The following is a 25251-nucleotide window of genomic DNA, read 5'->3' as shown; positions in this document are numbered from 1 at the left end:
ATCAACCGTTCACGTGGACCAGCTGGAGGACAAGGATCGATTTGGAGGTGGAGGATCCGTCATGGTCTGGGGCGGTGTGTCACAGCATCATCGGACTGAGCTTGTTGTCATTGCAGGCAATCTCAACTGTGCGTTACAGGGAAGACATCCTCCTCCCTCATGTGGTACCCTTCCTGCAGGCTCATCCTGACATGACTCTCCAGCATGACAATGTCACCAGCCATACTGCTCATTCTGTGCGTGATTTCCTGCAAGACAGGAATGTCAGTGTTCTGCCATGGCCAGCGAAGAGCCCGGATCTCAATCCCATTGGGCACGTCTGGGATTTGTTAGATCGGACGTTGAGTGTTAAGGGCCATTCCCCCCAGAAATGTCCGGGAACTTGTAGGTGCCTTGGTGGAAGAGTGGGGTAACATCTCACAGCAAGAACTGGTAAATCTGGTGCAGTCCATGAGGAGGAGCAGTACTTAATGCAGCTGGTGGCCACACCAGATACTGACTGTTACTTTTGATTTTGACCCTCCTTTTGCTCAGGGACACATTATTCAATTTCTGTTAGTCACATGTCTGTGGAACTTGTTCAGTTTATGTCTCAGTTGTTGAATCTTATGTTCATACAAATATTTACATGTTAAATTTGCTGAAAATAAACAGTTGACAGTGAGAGGATGTTTCTTTTTTTGCTGAGTTTAGAACTGAATAAGGGGTCATTTGGGGTTAAAGGAAATGTTGCCCAATAAGCGTTCTTTTATCAAACAGAGAAGAAGTGTATATTAAAACATTGACAAGAAGGTGTATAAACCTATATCATTCATCTTCTCCCTCAGTGCTGCTCGGGGGGTGGGGGATGATTTATCTGGAAACTTGTTTTGCACAATTTCCACAAATCCAAATCGGGTCAAAGTAAAACATTTGAGTTAAATGTGTTTTGCCACTGGAAATACCTTATTGCTGCATTAGGATCTAAATGTTTCCCTTACCAATTATCAGTTAGACTTTTCTCTCAAGGGTCAGCTTTGCTAAAGTCCCTCTATTGGCATTTCCAGATAATCCATGGGTAGCAATCACTTCCCTCCCAAACACAGGCAGGTCTTTAACCATGTCTATGCTGGAGGTGCCATCTCCACTGCAGGCCTGCAGCGCAGGATTACTTATTCCCAAAGGGGTAATCCCCTCTGCCGATGGTCCTGGCTGTATAAATGTTGATGATACACTAATATCTTAGCACTCTCCAACGTTAAACGATGACAAATACACTTTTTTAAATGTAGATAGTGTTATTCCTTAACTAAAGTAAAACATATACAATTAACAATGGTGTGTGAGTGAGTGGTTGCGTACATAGATGGTGATAATGAGGGGTGTTGAGGTGCCAAAATAAACAAGCCACAAAATGCCACAACCAAAACACAAGTGTGTCTGCATGGAGAGAGTCATCAATGAACGGCTGACGACCTCCCGGCTCCTCCCACCAACATCCTATTCAGGAAAATAGCAAAGTGAAAGAATTCAGCAGACAGAGTGGGAGGGTCGTCAAAAATGGCTAATTAAGCACTTGCCTTTGGAGCTGGTGGTTGGGCGGTGATCCGAGAGGCTGGAGGCTGGGGCACAGCATCAAGTTTTAGAAGCAAGGCTATTCATGAGATTGAAAAACAGTAATGAATAAACCCATTTTTAATTCAATCATTTGAAAAGAGTGAGAAACAGACAGAAGAGACAGTCAGGCAATTCCTTGATAACAATACAAACATGCCTATAGCAATACATACAGTGCATTTGGAAAGTATTCAGACCCCTCGACTTTTTCCATATTCTTACGTTACAGCCTTATTCTAAAATGGATTAAATGATTTTTCTTCCTCATACATCTACACACAATACCCCAAAATAACAAAGCAAAAACGTTTTTTTTTTTACATAAGTATTCAGACCCTTTGCTATAAGACCCGAAATTGAGCTCAGGTGCATCCGGTTTCCATTGAACATCCTTGAGATGCTTCTACATCTTAAATTGGAGTCCACCTGTGGTAAATTCAATTGATTGGACATGATTTGCACATACTGGTCTATATAAAGGTCCCACAGTTGACAGTGCATGTCAGAGCAAAGCCCAAGCCATGAGGTCGAAGGAATTGTCCGTAGAGCTCAGAGACAGGATTGTGCCCGAGGCACAGATCTGGGGAAGGGTACCAAAAGATGTCTGCAGCATTGAAGGTCCCCAAAAACACAGGGGCCTTCATTCTTAAATGGATGAAGTTTCAAACCACCAAGACTCTTCCTAGAGCTGGCCGCCCGGCCAAACTGATCAAATTGGTGGAGAAGGGCCTTGGTCAGGGAGGTGACCAAGAACTCGATGGTCACTTTGACAGAGCTCTAGAGTTCCTCTGTGGAGATGGGAGAACCTTCCAGGACAACCATCTCTGCAGTAGTCCACCAATCAGGCCTTTATGGTAGAGTGGCCAGGTGGAAGCCACTCCTCAGTAAAAGGCACATGACAGCCAACTTAGTTTGCCTAAAGCCTCTCAGACCATGAGAAACAAGATGCTCTGGTCTGATGAAACCAAGATTGAACTCTTTGGCCTGAATGCCAAGAGTCATGTCTGGAGGAAACCTGGCACCATCCCTACAGTGAAGCATGGTGGTGGCAGCATCATGCTGTGGGGATGTTTTTCAGCAGCAGGGTCTGGGAGACTAGTCAGGATCGAGGGAAAGATGAACGGAACAAAGTACAGAGAGATCCTTGATGAAAAACTGCTCCAGAGCGCTCATTACCTCCGACTGGGGTGAAGGTTCACCTTCCAACAGGACAACGCAGGAGTGGTTTCAGGACAAGTCTCTGAATGTCCTTCCGTGGCCCAGCCAGAGCCCAGACTAGAACTCGATCGAACATCTCTGGAGAGACCTGAAAATAACTGCGCAGCAACGCTCCCCGACCAACCTGACAGAGCTTGAGAGGCTCTGCAGAGAAGAATGGGAGAAACTCCTAAAATACAGGTGTGCCAGGCTTGTAGTGTCATACCCAAGAAGACTAGAAGCTGTAATCGCTGCCAAAGGTGCTTCAGCAAAGGTTTAATAAAGGGTCTGAATACTTATGCAAATGTAATTAAAAAATAATAAATTTGCTCAAATTTATAAAAATATGTTTTTGCTTTGTCATTATAGGGGTATTGTGTGTAGATTGATGCCGGAAAAAAATCAAATTTAACCAATTTTAGAATAAGGCTGTAACCTAACAAAATGTGGAAAAAGTCAAGGGGTCTGAATACTTTGACTGCACTGTAGGCTGTGAGAACTGGTTAGAACCTGTTATTTTTGGTGTAATGCTTTAAGGGAGGGAAAAGCAGTTATTTGTGTAGGTGTATACAATTACTCTGCGATTCTGTACATTAAGTTTCTCTCCGGTTTTATCCTGAGTGTAAACTTACCTGCAATTGCTTGAATAAACTCTTGCTGATTAATGAGTTCTGCCTGATTCCTCAATCTAGTGCTGTGACCCGGATGAAAGCGGTTCGAGAAGAAGTCAACCCATCTCTCAGCTTTGACCCAGACAATCCTTGGCCAAACTACTAATCGAGGGACCTTATTAAAAATCCTTACAAAAAGGAGTTGTCTGTTACCTAGTCATACTACCAGCTCGGTGCCCTATTCATTTACAAATTGGGTAAAATTTGCAGGCTCATTTAAATGTGATATTTTAGTGTTTGGTAAATGTACATTATTTAGTAATCAAAGTTGCAAGACCAAGATTTTGGAAGGAAATTGTGATATTCCATACTTAAGGTATTTCCTAAGTACAATAACATAATTTGGTAAATTGTAATTTATTTGGAAATCAATATCGTAAGATATTTCCTGTTTATTGTATTTCTTAGGGGTAAAACCCTTAAGAATTTGGTTTAGATTGACTTAAGGGTCAGTTCTAATAAATAAGCACTTAAAATAGGTATCAGAATGTTGGGTTAAGTTAGGAAGGAGATCATAGATCTACGGACCCGAAGGACTGTGTATGTGATTAGACACACGGAATATTGAAATAATGGTGATTTCTATATTTAATGGCTTAATTAACGTAAACGGTTGGAGTCAGGAAGCAGGTGCAGAAGGTAAGTTTAATGAAAAGAGAAGGCAGATAAACAAAACAGGAGAAGCGTACTGAACGTGAACAAAACCAATACTTCCTAATGACGGAGGCTACTGAGGGCTAAATAAAGGGAGAGTAATCAAGGTGATGAGGTCCAAGTGAGCGTAATGAGGAGCAGATGTGCGTACTGATGGTGCCATGACCGGTGGTTAGTAGACCGGCGACGTCGAGGGCTGAAGAGAGGCAGCGCGAGTCGGTGTGACATTACCAGAAATTCTGTGAAGATCAAATCAAATTTTATTTGTCACATACACATGGTTAGCAGATGTTAATGCGAGTGTAGCGAAATGCTTGTGCTTCTAGTTCTGACAATGCAGTAATAACCAACGAGTAATCTAACCTAACAATTTCACAACAACTACCTTATACACACACAAGTGTAAAGGAATGAATACGAATATGTACATAAAAATATATTAATGCGTGATGGTACAGAACGGCATAGGCAAGATGCAGTAGATGGTATCGAGTACAGTATATAGATGTGAGATGAGTAATGTAGGGTATGTAAGCATATGAAAGTGGCATTGTTTAAAGTGGATAGTGATACATTTTTTACATTCATTTTTTCCATTATTAAAGTGGCTGGACTTGAGTCAGTATGTTGGCAGCAGCCACTCAATGTTAGTGGTGGCTGTTTAACAGTCCGATGGCCTTGAAATTGAAAAACAGCTTCTGTCTCTCAGTCCCTGCTTTGATGCACCTGTACTGACCTCGCCTTCTGGATGATAGCGGGGTGAACAGGCAGTGGCTCGGGTGGTTGTTGTCCTTGATGATCTTTATTGCCTTCCTGTGACATCGGGTGGTGTAGGTGTCCTGTAGGGCAGGCAGTGTGCCCCCAGTAATGCATTGAGTTGACCACACCACCCTCTGCAGAGCCCTGCGGTTGCAGAAGAAGCAGTTGCTGTTCCAGACGGTGATAAAGCCCAACAGGATTCTCTCAATGGTGCATCTGTAGAAGTTTGTGAGGAGCATAGGCGCCAAGCCAGATTTCGTTAGCCTCTTTTTAGTGAATGCTCTTCACAACACTGTGTGGCTAAACCATTTCAAGGTTATTAGTGATGTGGATGGCAAGGAACTTCAAGCTTTTCACCCTCTCCACTGCAGCCCCATCGATGTCCACGATCTGTTCCTTTGTTTTGTTGACGTTGAGGGAGGGGTCATTTTCCTGGCTCCACTCCACCAGGGCCTTCGGTATCCTCCCTGTAGGATGTCTCGCCATTATTGGTAAATCAGGCCTACCACTGTTGCATCGTATGCAAATAAGATGATCAAGTTGGAGACGTGTGTGGCCACGCAGTCATGGGTGAACAGGGAGTACAGGAGGGGGCTGAGCATGCACCCATGTTGAGGACGTAGTTGATTTCCCTTTTATAATCCGTGATTGTCTGGAATCCCTGCCACATACAGTTGAAGTCGAAAGTTTACATACACTTAGGTTGGAGTCATTAAAACTAGTTTTTCAACCACTCCACAAATTTCTTGTTAACAAACTATAGTTTTGGCAAGTCGGATAGGACATCTACTTTGTGCATGACAAGTAATTTTTCCAACTATTGTTTACAGACAGATTATTTCACTAACAATTCCAGTGGGTCAGAAGTTTATACACTAAATTGACTGCCTTGAAACAACTTGGAGAATTCCAGAAAATGTCATGGCTTTAGAAGCCTCTGATAGGCTAATTGACATAATTTGAGTCATTGGAGGTGTACCTGTGGATGTATTTCAAGTCCTACCTTCAAACTCAGTGCCTCTGCTTGACATCATGGGAAATCAAAAGAAATCAGCCAAGAAAGAAAAACAATTGTAGACCTCCACAGGTCTGGATCATCCTTGGGAGCAATTTCCAAACACCTGAAGGTACCATGTTCATCTGTACAAACAATAGTATGCAAGTATAAACACCATGGGACCACGCAGCCGTCATACTACCCAGGAAGGAGATGCGTTCTGTCTCCTAGAGATGAACATAATTTGGTGCGAAAAGTGCAAATCAATCCCAGAACAGCAGCAAAAGACCTTGTGAAGATGCTGGAGGAAACGGGTACAAAAGTATTTATATCCACAGTAAAACGAGTCCCATATCGACAACCTGAAAGGCCGTTCAGCAAGGAAGAAACCACTGCTCAAAAACCGCCATAAAAAAGCCAGACTATGGTTTGCAACGGCACATGGAGACAAAGATTATACTTCTTGGAGAAATGTCCTCTGGTCTGATGAAACAAAAATAGAACAATTTAGCCATAATGACCATCGTTATGTTTGGTGGTGGGGGGGGGGGGAGACTTGCAAGCCTTAGAACACCATCCTAAACGTGAAGCACAGGGTTGGCAGCATCATGTTGCGGGAGGGTCTGGTGCACTTCACAGGGGGGAAAATGAGGAGGGAAAATTATGTGGCTATATTGAAGCAACATCTTAAGACGTCAGTCAGGAAGTTAAAGCTTGGTCGCAAATAGGTCTTCCAAATGAACATCGACCCCAAGCATACTTCCAAAGTTGTGGCAAATTGGCTTAAGGACAACAAAGTCAAGGTATTGGAGTGGCCATCACAAAGCCCTAACCTCAATCCCATAGAAAATTTGTGGGCAGAACTGAAAAAGCGAGTGCGAGCAAGGAGGCCTACAAACCTGACTCAGTTACACCAGCTCTGTCAGGCGGAATGGGCCAAAATTCACCCAACTTATTGTGGGAAGCTTGTGGAAGGATACACAAAACATTTGACCCAAGTGAAACAATTTAAAGGCAATGCTACCAAATACTAATTGAGTGTATGTAAACTTCTGACCCACTGGGAATGTGATGAAAGAAACAAAAGCTGAAATATCATTCTACTATTATTCTTACATTTCACATTCTTAATAAATAAAGTGGTGATCCTAACTGAGCTAAGACAGGGGATTTTTACTAGGATTAAATATCAGGAATTGTGAAAAACTGAGTTTAAATGTATTTGGCTAAGGTGTATGTAAACTTACGACTTCAACTGTACGTCTCATGTTTGAGCTGTTTAATTGTGACTCCATTTTGTCTCTGTACTGATATTTTGCCTGTTTGCCTTACGGAGGGCACAGCTGACTGACTGTACTTGTCCATGTTCACAGTCACCTTGCCATGGTTAAATGCAGTGTATCACGCTTTCAGTTTTGCGCAAATTATGCCATCTATCCACGTTTTTTAGTTTGGATAAGTTGTAATCGTCAGTGGGAACATCCTCGATGCACTTCCCGATAAACTCAGTCAGAGCCAGTGTATACGTCAATGTTATTCTGAGGCAACCTGGAACACATTCTAGTACGCACAATCAAGAAAATCAAGCATAGATTCTAATTGGTCAGACCAAGTTTGAACAGTCCTTACCACGGGTACTTCCCGTTTAAGTATCTGCCTATAGCAAGGGAGGAGCAGAATGGAGGAGTGATCGGATTTGTTCAAGGGAGGGCAGTGGAGGGCCATCCTGGAAGGGGGAGTAGCAATGGTCAAGAATTCTTGATGAGCTAGTAGCGCAGTTGATGTGATTATTCAAATTCAGTAGCATTTTCCACAGATTTGCTTCACTAACGTCCCCAACTATAATAAATGCGGCCTCAGGATATGCGGTTTCTAGTTTGCACAAAGTCCATTGTAGTTCCTTGAGAGCCGTTGCGGTGTCAATGGGTATGCACACCAGGTATTCAAAATAGGTTGGTCCAAAGTCTTGGTTGAATCTTCGCAATTCAATCATGTCATGTTTGAATGTACATTTCTAAAAGGGATAAGCCAAAAAAATAAATAATCAAATTGAAATGTTGACTGCAAATTAGGCCTACCTGGCAGAATGAGATATGATTGGTATTAATCAATCATTTTGCAATCCCTGCCATCACATTAATCTTGACAGATACTACAACAGCCTTAACCCTTACTTTGTGAGACTGCTTTGGGATTTTGTCAATGAGCCCCTTTATCTACTTCCCCAGAGTCAGACAAACTCGTGGATACCATTTTTATGTCTCTGCGTCCAGTATAAAGGAAGTTTGAGGTAGTTTTGCGAGTCAATGTTAAATGGCATTAGTTCAATGACTGGAAGTCCATGGTATCTGCTAGCATGGTAGTAGATACCAATAGAGTTCAAGTCATTGCACTAACGCTAGTTCTACAAAGCAATATGAAATTGTTTTGGTGGATGGTCATACCATGGATCATTTAGCCATTTGATTTTGAATTTTAGGACCCCTTTAGGTATCAAAAATATTGAATTTGGCCTTTACTACTAAAGCACATAAACGCATTGATAAATGGCACAAGAAAAAAGACTAAATTAAATCATATGGGTTCAAGTTTTGAAGTGTGTCCTATATCTTGGAGACGTAATAATGCAACAAAAAAAACATTTGCTGGACATATTTAACCCCTTTGTTGGCACAAAACTGCCTCCATACTTCTATTAATTTGTACGGGTTACCTTAAGACGAGTCCCGTGACACTTGTGGGGGTTGTAGGCCAAACCATTTGGACGCTACAGAGACGTTTTCTTGAGAAGACCCATTTTCGGGATGTCTCCTGGTCTGACAAACACTGCTGTAGCTCAACCCCCTTTCAACGCAGATGCGGAAGGCCGACATAGGCGTATGCGGTGGATTGGGACGCTGCCAACGCAAAAAAAAAAGTTCTCCATCTTAAACTGACAGATGGATTTTTTAAAATATATTGTGTTACTTAGAGTAACAGATGCATTAATAGACTTAAGGGCTTCAACGCGCCGCAATTCACTGTAAGTAATAGGGGAAAGTGGAGCTAAATGTAACATGGGTCAATTGTAGGGGAACTTGGGGTAAAAACACCACCCAAGCTCAAAAGTATTTTTCAGGTAGGGTGACCGACTAAAAACAAGGGGACGAGGGAACCTCAGGATGGGCCATACCCAGTGCAGTACTATTGTCAGAAGGACAAAGGATTACAGATCCATGCTTGGAAATTCATAGAATGATGCAAATTTGGTGCCACATTTATTTGTACACAAAAACAAAAGTGCTCTATTAATTACATTTCCTGTTATATGCACAGTAATTAACTGGCTCAAGCCCTCAGACAACTTGATGAATATATTCATTATGTGGATATTTAGTGTTCTCCTAATGTATTAGCCTCTCCAAAAGTGCAGCAGTTATAGCTCAAATCCTCCGCATTCTCTTCACCACCGGAAACTGTGTTTTCGCTTCTGTCTTTTCACTGAAACAAAATGTAAGAGAGAGTCAAAGCAATTTAGGAGAATGGAAACAGCAGGTTTGAGTGCCTTCATTACATTGGGGTCCATTAAAATGCACAAATAATGAGAGAATATACCATAACAATATAAAACATTTCTTTGGTATGACTCGGCTGGGGATAGGGCTGTGGCGCTCACGTATTTGTCAGCCGGTGATCGTCAAGCAAATAACTGTCGGTCTCACAGTAATTGACTGTTAATTAAACATACATTTACCATCTCCTGGCTTCCACGCATAGCCTACAAGCCACTGACTGATGCAGACCTTTAGAACATCTACGTTTAAATGTGTTCGGCCCTGATCTGGCTATGCCATACGGCTGTGGGATACACTAGTTAATTTAGCAGACAGGATTTGCTTAGAATTCCGTGGCATTATTTTGTACAATGAATAGTACAATTGAACAAAGCTGAATAAAATGGAAAGGATATTTTCTCCAAATGATTTGAGGGAGTGTGCACATGGACTATTCTGTGTTGAGTGGTTAGCAAAGAAATAGGAATTCATTTTTGCTTAATTTAGAGGTATTAATCTAACTTTAGTTCTACAAACGCTGGGCTTTATGTTTTGATTTTTAATATATTGTAAGGCTGCATGATATGACACGAATGATTGGAAAAAAGTGAACTCTGCTTTGTTTTTTTGTGCATGCTGAACACACTACATCAGTTACTCATTCACAATGTGACAAGCACTTGATAATGCCTAAAATAAAATCCATGCCGTTTGCGGCCAGCGGCCGTTGTGCCCTTCTCCCTGAGTGCTGTGCGCTCCAAATCACCTCTCACGGCTCTCCATCAAAGTGATCGGGTCTTTCTCACAGGCTACTAGTAATGACAGACATCCTTATTCAATTCCAAGGTGCATATTGAAGATATTGGAACAGTCCACATTTACTTTGTCAGCCAACAAGATGAGTAGGCCTAACGAACAACAAAAGTCAGTCTACTATCCCCCATAGTACAAAAGTCAACCTATTTTATTCTGTGCGAGAAATAAATATTCCAAAACACGCCACGTCCCTCGTAGCAGTTTTTACACCTAAGCCAGAAAATTCTGTCAGTGCTTTTTTCCTTTTTTGGGAGATCACCAGTGCTATTAATTAATTGGACGTCATTGACCCTGCCATACTGTGCAGCTCAAACTTTCATTTTCAATACACAACCTAAAAATAAAAATACAAATAGTCTTGACATGTTAATCGTGATATTTTGATGTATGCCAGAATGTATAACTTTATACAAGCATCAATGACATATTGCTAAGGAGAACGCTTGGTTAAGTGTAAACCCAGATTTACACTTAGTTGTTTCCTGCCCCCCCCCCCCCACTTGGCTTTCAGGTAACTGTGTGGGAGGGAACTACTTTGAAGAACACAATAAAATGGACTACAAGTGTTTTTGTATGGATCTACATTGAAATAATCCCCTATTCACTGGTAAGTGGCATTGGCTTGTTCTTACATGCAGTCTTGTCCTCCTCTGCAGCACTAAGGAGCCAATATTGGATCTTCTGTTCATCTCCTAATGGAAAGGGACACAGCAGAACAAAAAGCTATTTTAAGGTTGGTGATGACCAGAGTTAATCAGTGAAATAAAGAGCATAATTTGGCTTGAGATAAATATGAATAAACGTTATCAGATGAGGCTGGTTGGAGGCGCTATAGGAGGACGGGCTCATCGTAATGGCTGGAATGGAATCATATCAAACATATGGGAAACCACTTGACTCCATGTATTCCATTATAGCCAATACTATGAGCCCGTACTCCTATAGCTCTTCCCACCAGCCTCATCTGTATCAATCAAGTGACTTAAAAGCCTGGACAGACAGGTCAAATGCATCAACACAGTACACATTCATCTATCCCTCAAAAGTCAGCTGGCATACACAAACACATGACCTTTGTGGCAAATTACCATGAATTGACTGACTTAATACTAAATATCATATTAAGGTGTGGGGACATGCATTGTGTGACAAGAAATAACTACCAAGTCTATTACGCCCCAGCAGCTAGAATTTGTCCATCCACAATTCAACTGTGGGAACATGGCGGCTCTCAATACCAGGCAACAGAAATAGCAGGCCACTAGTATACGAGAGATTGTTGGTGAGGAGATTGGCTCTGCCCTCGACTTACAATAAAAAACGGTAACTGAAATCAATGGCAGTGTTCACTGCTAAAATAGATACCTATTCAACCAAAGTGGAAAATCTGGAGAAGACTCCATGACCTAGAAACAGCGCCAGCTAAGTTGGAAGGGATAATCAAACTCCTAAAAGAGAAAATGAAATCACTTGAAAATCATTCTTGTAAATTCAATGTGCGGGGTCACAGGACTTGAAACTAGAGTGGAAGCGGGCAACACCTTCTGTTCGGGCAGGAAAAGCTGGGTCCCATGCCACTCATTAACATTGTGCACCACACGGATCAACTCCACAACAGCTCTCACTGTAGGGATCCACAGCTGCGAAGTCAAGCAGCGAATGGTTCACCATGCAGCGGAATCCGGGGCTCTGACCTATGCAGGGAAGAGGATCAGCATCTACCCAGACCTAAGTGACAAACTGCTAAAACCGAGGGAGACCTACAACAAAGTGAGATTACAGCTACGAAAGCTAAGCCTGAGATGCGGCTTCATCCACCCAGCTAAACTCATTAAATCTTCCAGAACACAAAACACTATTTGCACAGCTAAAATATGGTCAAGACTTCCTTGAGAAGCACATAAAACCCAATACACAACTGGACAAGCCGACAGATGAAACCCCATGACTGGCTCATTCAGGTGTGCTATCCATGTACAGTCAGTCATGCAGCATAGCCTATTGCTATGATGCTGTCCTCAGCATAAGACAAATGAGTACACCCCTCATGTTTGGGTACAAGGAACAATATTGCTGAGCATTGAACTTGTAATTATATTGCCTATGTTCCAGAACATTTAAACATTGATGACACCATGTCAATTAATTAATACATGGATCCTACTGCTATACCTTTTTTGAATGTTAAGTATTAGGCTTGCATGTGTCATATCTATGTTTTACATTTTATTTGCCATTACCCACCCTTACTCATCAAGTCTGCCAACTTATTTGTAAAGGTCTGAATTGTTTACTTATTTTGTTTAGCATCTTTAGTGTTGATGTAGTGTTGATGTAAAATAAAAAGCATGGCCCACAAAAAGAAGCTACTGCTGCTACTACTTACATTTTAGAAAAACAAATGGCAACACTAGCTATTCCCATCTGGAATTTCAAAGGACTTAATATTCCTATCAATGTTCAAGCAGTCTTGACATTCCTCGCAAGAAACCATATTGATATAGCAATGCTCCAAGAAACACACCTGCGCCAAAGAGACCGAATAGAGAACCACTTGTTCAAACAAAACTAATCGTGGAATCGCAATAATACATACTCAAATTCCCTATCCTTGGTAAAGGCAAAGACCAAGAAAGCATAATCACTTTCCTAAAATGGATCCATAATGGAAATAAAAAAAATTGCCTTTATTAATGTGTATGCTCCAATTGATATGATCCTCTCAACAGCATATTTGTTGGAATTAACTGAACACCAACTGGTTATTGGGACAGACATGAATGCCAATCTGGACTAATCTAATAAGACCAACAATCCACAGGCAACCAAGGCTCTCCAACATATACTATCTGATCACAACCTCATTGACGCATGGTGAGCTCATAACCCTAAAAAAGAGAACACTTTCTATTCAAACAGGTACAAAACATTCTCCCGAATCAATTTCATACTAAACTCAGCAAAAAAAAGAAACGTCCCTTTTTCAGGACCCTGTCTTTCAAAGATAATTCGTAAAAAATCCAAATAACTTCACAGATCTTCATTGTAAAGGGTTGAAACACTGTTTCCCATGCTTGTTCAATGAACCATAAACAATTAATGAACATGCACCTGTGGAAAGGTCGTTAAGACACCAATAGCTTACAGACAGTAGGCAATTAAGGTCACAGTTATGAAAACTTAGGACACTAAAGAGGCCTTTCAACTGACTCTGAAAAACACCAAAAGAAAGATGCCCAGGGTCCCTGCTCATCTGTGTGAACGTGCCTTAGGCATGCTGCAAGGAGGCATGATGCAAGGAGACTGCAGATGTGGCCAGGGCAATAAATTGCAATGTCCGTACTGTGAGACGCCTAATACAGCGCTACAGGGAGACAGGACGTTCAGCTGATTATCCTCGAAGTGGCAGACCACGTGTAACGACACCTGCATAGGATCGGTACACCCAAACATCACACCTGCGGGACAGGTACAGGATGGCAACAATAACTGAACCGAGTTACACCAGGAACGCACAATCCATCCATCAGTGCTCAGACTGTCCGCAATAGGCTGTGAGAGGCGGGACTGAGGGCTTGTAGGCCTGTTGTAAGGTAGGTCCTCATCAGACATCCCCGTTGCCTATGGGCATAAATCCACCGTCGCTGGACCAGACAGGACTGGTGATGGTCGGATTCACGTTTATCGTTGAAGGAATGAGCATTACACCGAGGCCTGTACTCTGGAGCAGGATTGATTTGGAGGTGGAGGGTCCGGCATGGTCTGGGGCGGTGTGTCACAGCATCATCGTACTGAGCTTGTTGTCATTGCAGGTGTCATGACACATTTTAGATTCTTCAAAGTAGCCACCCTTTGCCTTGACAGCTTTGCACAATCTTGGCATTCTCTCAACCAGCTTCATGAGGTAGTCACCTGGAATGCATTTCAATTAACAGGTGTGCCTTGTTGAAAGTTAATTTGTGGAATTTCTTTCCTTCTTAATCGGTTTGAGCCAATCAGTTGTGTTTTGACAAGGTAGGGGTGGTATACAGAAGATAGCCCTATTTAGTAAAATACCAAGTCCATATTATGACAAGAACAGCTCAAATAAGCAAAGAGAAATGACAGTCCATCATAACTATAAGACATGGACAGTCAATGCAAAACATTAAGAACTCTGAATATTTCTTTATGTGCAGTCGCAAAAACCATCAAGCGCTGTGATGAAATTGGCTCTCATGAGGACAGCCACAGTAAAGGAAGACCCAGAGTTCTCTGCTGCAGAGGATAAGTTCATTAGAGTTTAGTGTACCTCAGATTGCAGCCCAAATAAATGCTTCACTGAATTCAAGTAAGACATCAACTGTTCAGGAGACTGCATAAACCAGGCCTTCATTGATGAATTGCTGGAAAGAAAACGACAAAGAGACTTGCTTGACCCAAGAAACACGCGCAATGGACATTAGACCGGTGGAAATCTGTCCTTTGGTCTGATGAGTCCAAATTGGAGATTTGTGATTCCAACCGCTGTATCTTTGAGATGCAGAGTAGGTGAACGGATGATCTCCACATGTGTAGTTCCCATGGTGAAGCATGGAGGAGGAAGTGCGATGGTGTGGGGGTGCTTTTCTGGTGACACGGTTGGTGATTGTTAAGAGATTTTTATAAATAATTACTAAATTATGTATACATTTCAATCAGGACTGACTAAATCAGAATACTGTATAGATGTATGAATTTTATTTAAATCCTAGTACTGAATATAATGTGTGTAATTATAATCAAGAATTAGAACAAAGACCGTCTGTTCCTTGGTAGAAACAAATGAACTTATCGTCAGACTGACTAGAATGCTTATCTACACAGGGAGACCTTGGCTTGGTCGTAAATTACCTAAACCGGTGGGGGACAATGTAGGAAGGCTTGTGAACTATACTGCCATTGTATCGGAGTGGAGGAGGGACGGGACAGTTTAAAACTTATGACGCCATTTTCAGTTTATAACCTGTTGTAAATTGTATCATGTTCAGTACTCTCGAGAATAAACGCTATTGCTTGATTTTGAGACTGGTCTTGCCCATTTTATGCAAATAAGTATCTTACAATCCTTAGAAATGGGCTGAGTGTATTAATTGAATTGGGTAATAAACATATAGGAATTTAATTCCTTCTAACAGTGATTTATTTAGAATTCAAGGCACACTTAACCAGCATGGCTAACACGGCATTCTGCAGGGAAACGCCATTCCATCTGGTTTACACTTAGTGGGACAATCATTTGTTTTTCCACCCGACAATGACCCAAAACACATCTCCAAGCTGTGTAAGGGCTATTTGACCATAAAGGAGAGTGATGGAATGCTGCATCAGATGACCTGGCCTCCACAATCACCCGACCTCAACCCAATTGAGATTGCGGCCCATCTCATCCCAAACAGAGTCAATGAAAAGCAGCCAACAAGTGCTCAGCATGTGTGTGGGAGCTCCTTCAATATTGTTGTTAAAGCATTACTCATGAAGCTGGTTTAGAGAATGCCAAGAGTGTGCAAAGCTGTCAAGGCAAAGGGTGGCTACTTTGAAGAATGTCAAATATATTTTGATTTGTTTAAAAAAAAGAATTGGTTACTACATGATTCCATACGTGTTATTTCGGGCAGCAGGTGCCTAGTGGTTAGAGCGTTGGGCCAGTAACCCAAAAGGTTGCTAGATCGAATCCCCAAGCTGACAAGGTAGTTAACCCACTAGGATGTCACTGTAAATAAGAATTTGTTCTTAATTAACTGACTTGCCTACTTAAATAAAAAGGTTAAATAAATTTAAAAAAATATTCACTATTATTCTACAACACTACAAGGAAAATGGCACCAACTGCTTCGCTTCTCGTCCTTGGGAAACCTTGCACCATTTTTTAATGTATTATTTCTTACATTGTTAGCCCAGAAAATATTGTGTTACATACAGCCATGAAGAACTATTGGATATCAGAGCAGCGTCAACTTACCAGCACTACGACCAATAATATGACTTCCCTGAAGCGGATCCTTCGTTTGCGCCACCCAGGGCTTTGAACTGATTCGAGGCCGACCCAAAACAACACCGCCGGAGAAGAGGAAGCCGGAGGCGGTCTCCTAGTCAGACTTAGGAGGCACACGTCACCAGCCGCTTCAGAGTATATTACTCGCTAACGTCCAGTCCCTAGATAAAGTTTACGAGATCAGAACAAGGGTTGCTTTCCAGAGAGACAAGGATTGTACACTCTGTTTCACGGAAACATGGCTCTTGGGATATTGTCGTGGCAGAATCAGAATTCTTTAGGTAACATTTATAAATAAGATGTTTTACTCATTTTATAGCATGCTTATGTGGGAAAGTTACTTGGGCCCAGAGAGGGGAGAGGTCTGGTTAGTCTTATCTGTGAATGTGTCATGTGTAAACGTATCATTTGAACCATGTGAAGGGATGATTGAGCGGGAACAAATTATCTCTTGGCTCCACAATGTCTGTGTGCCAGTCACTGGCTCTCTGATCTTCTCCAGGAGGGGGTGTATTTAATATATGCCATTGGGTGAGGTAATGGTGTTGGTCTGGAATGGTACCAAGAGCGAGATAAGAACATAGTTTAGGAGACCAAAACTGAACGATAATTTATAGCCAATGCTGTCTGGCTATATGTGTTTTTGCTATAAAGGATCTCAGTTGCAATGTGTAAGCACTCAGAATTCATTTATAGACACTGAATTGATCTGAGAGTCACAGGGTTGTGATGGAGCTCATATAATTAAAGATGGACTTTATGATAACTGTCTTATGTGTGGTTTGCGCTCTTGTGATTTGGTAATACAGGAAATTTCCACTACAATATACTGTGGGAGTCGGTCCAGCCATCTGGATTCTCAGTGCATCGCCCTGACAGGAATAAACATCTCTGTGAAGAAGGGCGGGGGTGTATGTTTCATGGTGTAATTGTAATAACATACAGGAAACTCAAGTCTTTGTTCACTTGACCTAGAATTCCTGTATTACCTCCCAAGAGAATTATCTTCAGTTATACACGGCTGTGACTATTTCCCCTTAAGCCGATACAACGACGGCCCTCAAGGAATTTCACTGGACGTTATGCAAACTATATACCTAGATACAGCATTTATTGTAGCTGGAGATTTTAAGCAAATTTGAGGAAAAGGCACCCTAAATTCTACCAACACTCACGCTGGGAAAAAACTGGACCATAGTTACTCTAACTTCCGGGATGCATATAAGACCCTCCCCCACCCTCCTTCTGGCAAATTTGCCCCTCCCTTCCTATAGGCAGAAACTCAAAACAGGAAGTACCCGTGAAAAATATTATTCAACGCTGGTCTGACAAATCAGAATCCACCCTTCAAGATTGTTTTGATCATGCGGACTGGGATATGTTCTGGGTAGCGTCTGAGAATAATATGGACGTGTACACCGAGACGGTCACTGAGTTTATCAAGAAGTGTATAGGAGATGTGGTACCCACAGTGACTATTATAACCTACCCTAACCAGAAAACATGGATAGATGGCAGCATTCGCGCAAAAATGAAAGCACGAACCACTGCATTTAACCATGGCAAGGTGATGGGAAATATGGCTGAATTCAAACAGTGTAGTCATTCCCTCCGCAAGGCAATCAAATAGGCAAAACGTCAATATCGAGACAAAGGAGTAGCAATTCAACGGCTCAGACATGACACGCATGTGGCAGGGTCTACAGACAATCACGGACTACAAAAGGACAGCCAGCCACGTCCCAGACACCACAGTCTTGCTGCTTTTTTCTACTGTGTTATTGACTTGTTAATTGTTTACTCCATGTGTAACTCTGTGTTGTCTGTTCACACTGCTATGCTTTATCTTGGCCAGGTCGCAGTTGCAAATGAGAACTTGTTCTCAACTAGCCTACCTGGTTAAATAAAGGTGAAATAAAACAAATACAAAAAATAAAAAAGACAAGGCAAACACGTTCTTTGCTCACTTTGAGGAGTGCAGGGGGCAAACTACCTACACCTACAGCACCCGATGTCACAGGAAGGCCAAAAACATCATCAAGGACAACCACCCGAGCCACTGCCTGTTCACCCCACTACCATCCAGAAGGCGAGGTCAGTAAAGGTGCATCAAAGCTGGGACAAAGAGACTGAAGAACAGCTTCTATCTCAAGGCCATCAAACTGTTAGACATCACTAGAAGAGGCTGCTGCCTACATAGACTTAATCATTGGCCACTTTAATAATGTTTACATATCTTGCATTACTCATTTCATATGTATATGCTGTATTCTATACTATTGCAGCTTAGCCTAAGCCACTCTGACATTGCTCCTCCATATATTTATATTCCATCCCTTTAGATTTGTGCATATTAGGTATTTGTGGAATTGTTAGATATCGCTGCACTGTCAGAACTAGAAGAACAAGCATTTAGCTACACTCGCAATAACATCTGCTAACCATGTGAGCAATAAAATTTGATTAAGAAAACAGGTGTCCAAACTTTTGACAGGTACTGTATATTCATAATATCAAACCGGGTAGTTTGGGTCACGGTATTTCAGAAAGGGGTATGACTTGTTCTAATTGTTCTATTTATGGTGGTAAGCAGTTAATAGCAAAAAGGCACCACTGTGGTTTATGGATAATATACCACGGCTAATGGCTGTATCCAAGCACTCTGCGTCATGCAATAACAGCCCTTATATCGGCCATATGCATAGTCTACAAAACATTAGGAACACCTGCTGTTTTCATGACAGACTGAACAGGTGCAAGCTGTCACTTGTTATATCCACTTCAAAATCAGTGTAGATTAAGCGTATGAAACAAGACAATTGAGACATGGATTGTGTTTGTGTGCAAATTCAGAGGGTGATTGGGCAAAATAAAAGTGCATTTGAACGGGGTATGGTAGTAGGTGCCAGGCACACCTGTTTGAGTGTGTCAACAACTGCAATGCTCCTGGGTTTTTCACACTCAACAGTTTCCTGTGTGTATCAAGAATGGTCCACCACCCAAAGGACATCCAGCCAACTTGACAACAGTTGAAAGCATTGGAGTCAACATGGGCCAGCACCTGTGCAACACTTTCAACCACCTTGTAGAGTGACAGGGGGGCACGGCTCTGTTGCATCCCACAATGGGTGTGGCGTTTTAGGTTTTTAATTCGTACACTTTGTAAACAATCTCTCAACAACAGCTTTACAGTGATGGTGTGCTGGACTGATCTTGTTTATTGTAGCAGGTATGTACAATAACGGACTAAATTATGAAAGCGCCGCTGGCAGCGGATCCAATACAGCAGAGAGTTCCTACTACAATGCAATTCAAACACGATGGATATTCCAATGGCCCATCTAATCCCTGATTGTCTGAGAGTGGATTACAAACCCAAATGCAAACGTGGGGGAATCAGAAAGATTTAAACAATCTTCCCTTACCCGCCACCTTGCTGATCAATAACCAGTCACAGAAACTGGAATCCATCTCACCCAACATTTATTTTAGGGGATTTTAAAAACTGTACTTTGCATGTACCACCAATATGTGAAATGTCACACTAGGAAAAATAACTCTCGATTTGTGCTATCGGACAATACCAAGTGCTTTCTCTGCCACTACCAGACCTCCCCTGGGGACATTGGACCACAATGTTGTCTACCTCTTGCCAACCTACTGGAGAAACTGTCCAGGTATGGAACAATAGTATCACTCGTCTCCAAGGATGTTTTGACTGTACTCTGTGGGAGGTACGAGAACAGCAGCTCTGATCTTAATGAAGTCAGATGTTGTAAAATTCTGTGTTGAGTCAGTTGTGCCTACTAAAACCTGTAAAATCTTCCCTAACAATAACAGGGATGCAAACTGTTGAGGGCCCAAAAAAGGTGACACCTTTTTTCTTCACTGTAACATGCAAAACAAATCCCTGCTAGGAGGAAATGCAGGTTAACTAATTAAACAAAGAAAATGATCAACATGATCAGTCTCTGTAAAAGAAAGTGGTTAAAGTGAACCTAGCTCACAGCTAAAAAATGTAAAGAAAGCAATCCAATGTTATTTGTTGCCTAGACTTTACTGCAAATGACACTCAAGTCTTGAGAAAAAAAAACCAATACCCTAATATTGCATTTAGCCATGACACCCTTTATAATAGAACACTTTTGACCACACACACACACACACACACACACACACCTAAATATTGCACTTGGGGAAAAAAATATCTTTAGTAGAAATATGAAACAGGCATTTTATTTTTGCTCTATTATAGTGATCTATCGATCAAGTGCACAAGGCTAAATTTGTGCAAAAATTACGTTCACCAAGTAAAATGCAATAATCCCCCCCTCACACGTCTTACTGTCAATTTCAACAAAAGCAATATCTTTGGGCTACACTGCATATTATTACATTGTATACTTTCTGAATGTGGACATCTGTTCCACAATGTGCCAGCAGAGCATGATAAACTTTGTTGGCATAATTGACCTTTCAGGCAGAGCGTACACCACCCTTTTAATCCACTGAATTGAAAAAGTGGGAAAGCATGTGTTGTTCCTTTAACCTCTATAGAGGCATCCAGTTTAAGCCAGGCCCAGCTCCACTTGTTTAACAAGCAACGCCTCCAACACTCTACTCAACAAATTGGATGCAGTCTATCACAGTGCCATCCGTTTTCTCAACAACGCCCCATATTACCCACCACTACGACCTGTACGCTCTCGTTGGCTGGCCATCGCTTCATACTCGTCGCCAAACCCACTGGCTCCAGGTCATCTACAAGTCTGTTATGTAAAGCCCCGCCTTATCTCAGCTCACTGGTCACCATAGCAGCACCCACCCGTAGCACGCACTCCAGCAGGTTTATCTCACTGCTCACCCCCAAAGCCAATTCCTCCTTTGTCCGACTTTCCTTCCAGTTCTCCGCTGCCAATGACTGGAACGAACTGCAAAGATCACTGAAGCTGGAGACCCATATCCCCCCACTAGCTTTAAGCACCAGCTGTCAGAGCTGCTCACATATCACTGCACATAGCCCATCTGTAAACAGCCCATCCAACTACCTCATCCCCATACTGTATTTATTTATTTATTTATTTATAAATCTTGCTCCTTTGCACCCCAGTATCTCTACTTGCACATTAATCTTCTGCACATCTACCATTCCAGTGTCTAATTGGTATATTGTAATTACTTCTGAAAATTAACCACATAAGGTAGAGGGAAAATAGTACTGTTAGTTCACTAGCTTGTTATTAACATTTCACACAGATTGCCAGTGTCCAAACTAACGAGTTATAACTTGAGGAACAGCAACGTTTTTATTTATTTTATTTTACCTTTATTTAACTAGGCAAGTCAGTTAAGAACAAATTCTTATTTTCAATGACGGCCTAGGAACAGTGGGTTAACTGCCTGTTCAGGGGCAGAACGACAGATTTGTACCTTGTCAGCTCGGGGATTTGAACTTGCAACCTTCGAACCACTAGGCTACCCTGCCGCCCAGTTAATACCATAGTGAATTGGTTAGGTTATTAACGTTTGCTTATCTGATGTTGTAACATTAGCTAGCTAACATTGGCTGTCTGATTTTATTAGCCAGCTCATTTTCCACACCATAAACTCAATTATTTGATCAGTTTAGTTGGCTGATTTTGCTCAACATTTTTCTGGCTAGCCAAGGGAGAATGCTTGCAAGATATTTAATGCTAACAATAATTGTTCCATCACACTTTCTCCCTCAGCTCAAACTTTCCAAATGTTGTTGTTTTTCGGTTACAGCTCATGAAGTATACTTCATCACCTTCTCACCCCCGTCTCCGTGGTCAGGCTTCTCACCTACCCCTTCATTATTGTTCAGGGGACACGCTGCTGTAAATTAAGTGGCAAACTGCCTTTCCACTCTCCTGCTCTTTATAGAGCGAGCGCTGATGCTGTAACTAGCACATTGGCTGTCTCTTCTCTTCAGTCACGTGCTGCATTCTGTTATGTGAACGATTGGCTGAGCCTTGGATACCGCCAGTATTGCTCCAAATGCGAATCACTCGTTTGCATACAGCCAGCAGTCATCCATAGCCCGCCAAAAACTTCTCATCGGATCTACACTAATCACGTAGGTCACATTTTTTGGCTTAAAAACGCTGAATTTCACCGAAAGGTGACTAGTTCGAGTCCCCGCAATAAGCCTTTGGTATCAAAAACATTAAAAATCACTACTTAATAGGAAGGCAGTTTATACTGAGGGTAATTGATAGGCTTGAAGAGATGTACAATGTGAGCTCAAATGACAGATACTGGTGGACAAGGAGGCATATAAACAAAGGGTGGAGAGGACCCACTCCTCAGGAAACTCAACAGATTAAATCCATGGCTAGTGTGACCCACATAGGCAAGGGAAAAAAACAATGCTGACTTTGGGAGACATGAGGGCTAGTACATTGCTAATGTTTTCTCCTCAAGATTTTGCCCAGCAGAGGAGTTGATGATCAATTCTTACTCTCAACATGGTCTATAGACATCTAGAAGGTGCCAAATCCCATGTCAGGGTTCGGTTGGCTTTTCTTCAGCCTTACACACAAGTCAGCCTTACATTCTGGCACAGAGACTCCTAAGGTACTTCTCCTTTGATGGGGGTCTGGTTTTGTGGCTGTTGGACTTCATGAGCCACAGCGGGTCAAAGTAGGTCCCCACATTTCAGACAAACACACCACCAACATAGGCTCTCCTCAGGGACGTGTTTTGTCCACACTCCTGTACACTAATAGTTGTACTAGTTCCCATCCTGACCGACACCTCGTTAAGTTCGCTGATGACACTGCCTTAATAAGCCTGTTGCATGACAACGAGGAACACCATGGCCCGGTCCTAAATGACCTTTGTAGAGTGGTGTGACAAATCACACTTGGTCCTCAATACCAAAGTGATGTGCATAGACTTCAGGGAGTGTACAACACCTACCTCTGCAACATCTATCAGTGGTCAGAACAGAGATCGTAGAAGAAAACAAATATCTGGGTGTCCTCTTGGACAATAAGCTTCAGTGGAGTAAATGTACAGACCTGATCTACAAAGACAGTCACTGTACTACACAAACTCGGTTTTAGAAATCTTTCATTGAGAGTATCTTAACTTTTTGTATTATTTGTTGGTTTGGCAATGCCAGATATATGCTGAGAAGGATTATCACCACAGCAAGCAAGGTACTTGGAGTCAAACAGAAAGGCATGTGTGAGATCTTTATGGTCAGGGACCTCCACAAGGCTCAAATCATTTTAGACCCAAGCCACCCAAGAGACAAAATAATTAATCACGGTGCAATGATTTGATTTGATGATGATTTGATTTGATGGTTTGATTCCAAGCTGTATCACAACGGGCCGTGATTGGGAATCCCATAGGTCGGCGCTCAATAGGCCCAGCGTCGTCCGTCATTGTAAATAAGAATTTGTTCTTAACTGACTTGCCTAGTTAAATAAAATGTTAAATAAGTGGTGTGGCAGATGCCAAGTTAACCCCATGGTTCAGATGCCTAGGAGTCTGAACATGCCCTTAAGAGTAATTCATGCAAGTGGAATTAAAATAGACTAAGCGGAATCCATCCTGGTGTGACCACTTGTCTAGCTGCCTGTTAGTGGTGCAGCCGGAACAGAACCTCAGTCTGACAGGCCTGAAGGTGTTCTCTTGCTTTGTGGCTAGCTATAAAAGTGTATCCACATCACTGTTGACTTTGGAGAAACTCCTCCAAAACATCTCACCCCAAAAAGTTCTCATCAAACAAGAGGTATACTGACTGACCTTCCCCACAGAGGTTCTTGTTGGTTCGGGCCTTGAGTGATGGTGCCCTACTTTTGTGATATTTGGGAGCCTCTTTAATGTAGCCTGTTCCAGAAATGGATGTGTCCATCTCCACCTGGCGATGCCGCCGTGACTTCGAGGCCTGTGGATAAACATAAAAATGATCAATCAGTTCAAAAGTATTCCATTGAATAGGACACTGAGTATATCCACTAGCCAGTAATGCAATGAATTAAGAATTGATTAACCAGATGCATATGATGCAGACAAGCAAAACAATATACCACATGTAGGGCAACATTTTCCTTGTCCTTAACTCCATTAGCAAAATATACAGTTTTGTAAGTATTGCCATGCCAATCACTAAATTCATGAACAAAGGCTAATTAGCCTACCGCCCAATACACCTTCCCATTGCTTCACCTCTGTTGTGGGAAAGTTGGCATGGGGCACGTTTGATCAGATATATTCAAGTTGGTTCTCCAGCAGTGATCAACGACATTCAATGTGTGGTGCATTATGGGGATAAACAATAGAAATGCCTGCTTCCGATGTTTTTCAAGGTGTTCAGTATTTGATGTCCAACATGGCCAAGATCTGTGCAGACACCTACAGGTCAGTGGAAAATACCCAAAAAGTCATTGCTCAGATTTTTTAGCTCATTGTGCATCGTGCGCCTTTTAGCAAGAGGAAAATGTTGCCCATCATTTTCTATAAATAAAAAACACATGCATAGCCATTATAAAGTGGTGTATGAAATAAACTATGTATTGGACAAGCAGTGTCAAACTCAATTCCTGGAGGGATGTATATCTGCTGGTTTGTCATTTTCTTTCAGTTAATGTCCAATTAAGACCCAGACAACCAGGTGAGCAGAGTTCTTAACTAATCAATTACCTTTAAGGATTAATAAAGTACAAGGGAGGAGAAAAAGGCCGTAGACACTCTGCCCTCAAAGACTGGAGTTTGACAGATGTGCATTGGACACTTAAGTGGCACTTGAAATTAAGTGTGAAAAATCACTTCTTGTTCAGCAGACCTCTGCAAGACACCCGTATGATTTTGTCTTGATGGATGCCAGAAGCTGTGCCCTATTGGAAGACTGGACAAAAAGAGAGCATATTCAGGAAAGGATAAGACCTTCAATGCTTGCAATGTCATTATTTGGCCAACGGTGGTACTCACCAGTGTTGACGTAAAACCATTGTACACTCCCGAAGGGTTTTGTAGTTTGTT

General features: G+C 42.0%; 1 protein-coding gene across 1 annotated transcript in view; it reads right to left on the bottom strand.

Moving 5' to 3' along the window:
- Positions 1-8961: 8961 nt before the first annotated feature.
- The window catches only part of LOC139415621 (snRNA-activating protein complex subunit 1-like), a 35954-nt gene continuing 19664 nt past the window's right edge, over positions 8962-25251 (bottom strand). The window contains exons 8-11 of the mRNA XM_071163736.1: positions 25055-25117; positions 24016-24157; positions 10856-10915; positions 8962-9354 (exon numbers count right to left, since the gene is read on the bottom strand). Of these exons, the coding sequence (XP_071019837.1) occupies positions 9317-9354; positions 10856-10915; positions 24016-24157; positions 25055-25117 (303 nt within the window). The 3' untranslated portion in view covers positions 8962-9316. The remainder of the gene's footprint in view (positions 9355-10855; positions 10916-24015; positions 24158-25054; positions 25118-25251) is intronic.

The sequence above is a fragment of the Oncorhynchus clarkii genome, chromosome 8, assembly GCF_045791955.1.
Source record: "Oncorhynchus clarkii lewisi isolate Uvic-CL-2024 chromosome 8, UVic_Ocla_1.0, whole genome shotgun sequence".
Lineage (NCBI taxonomy): Eukaryota > Metazoa > Chordata > Actinopteri > Salmoniformes > Salmonidae > Oncorhynchus > Oncorhynchus clarkii.
Note: the sequence above shows the minus strand (reverse complement) of the source record. Positions and strands in the feature narration are given on the sequence as shown.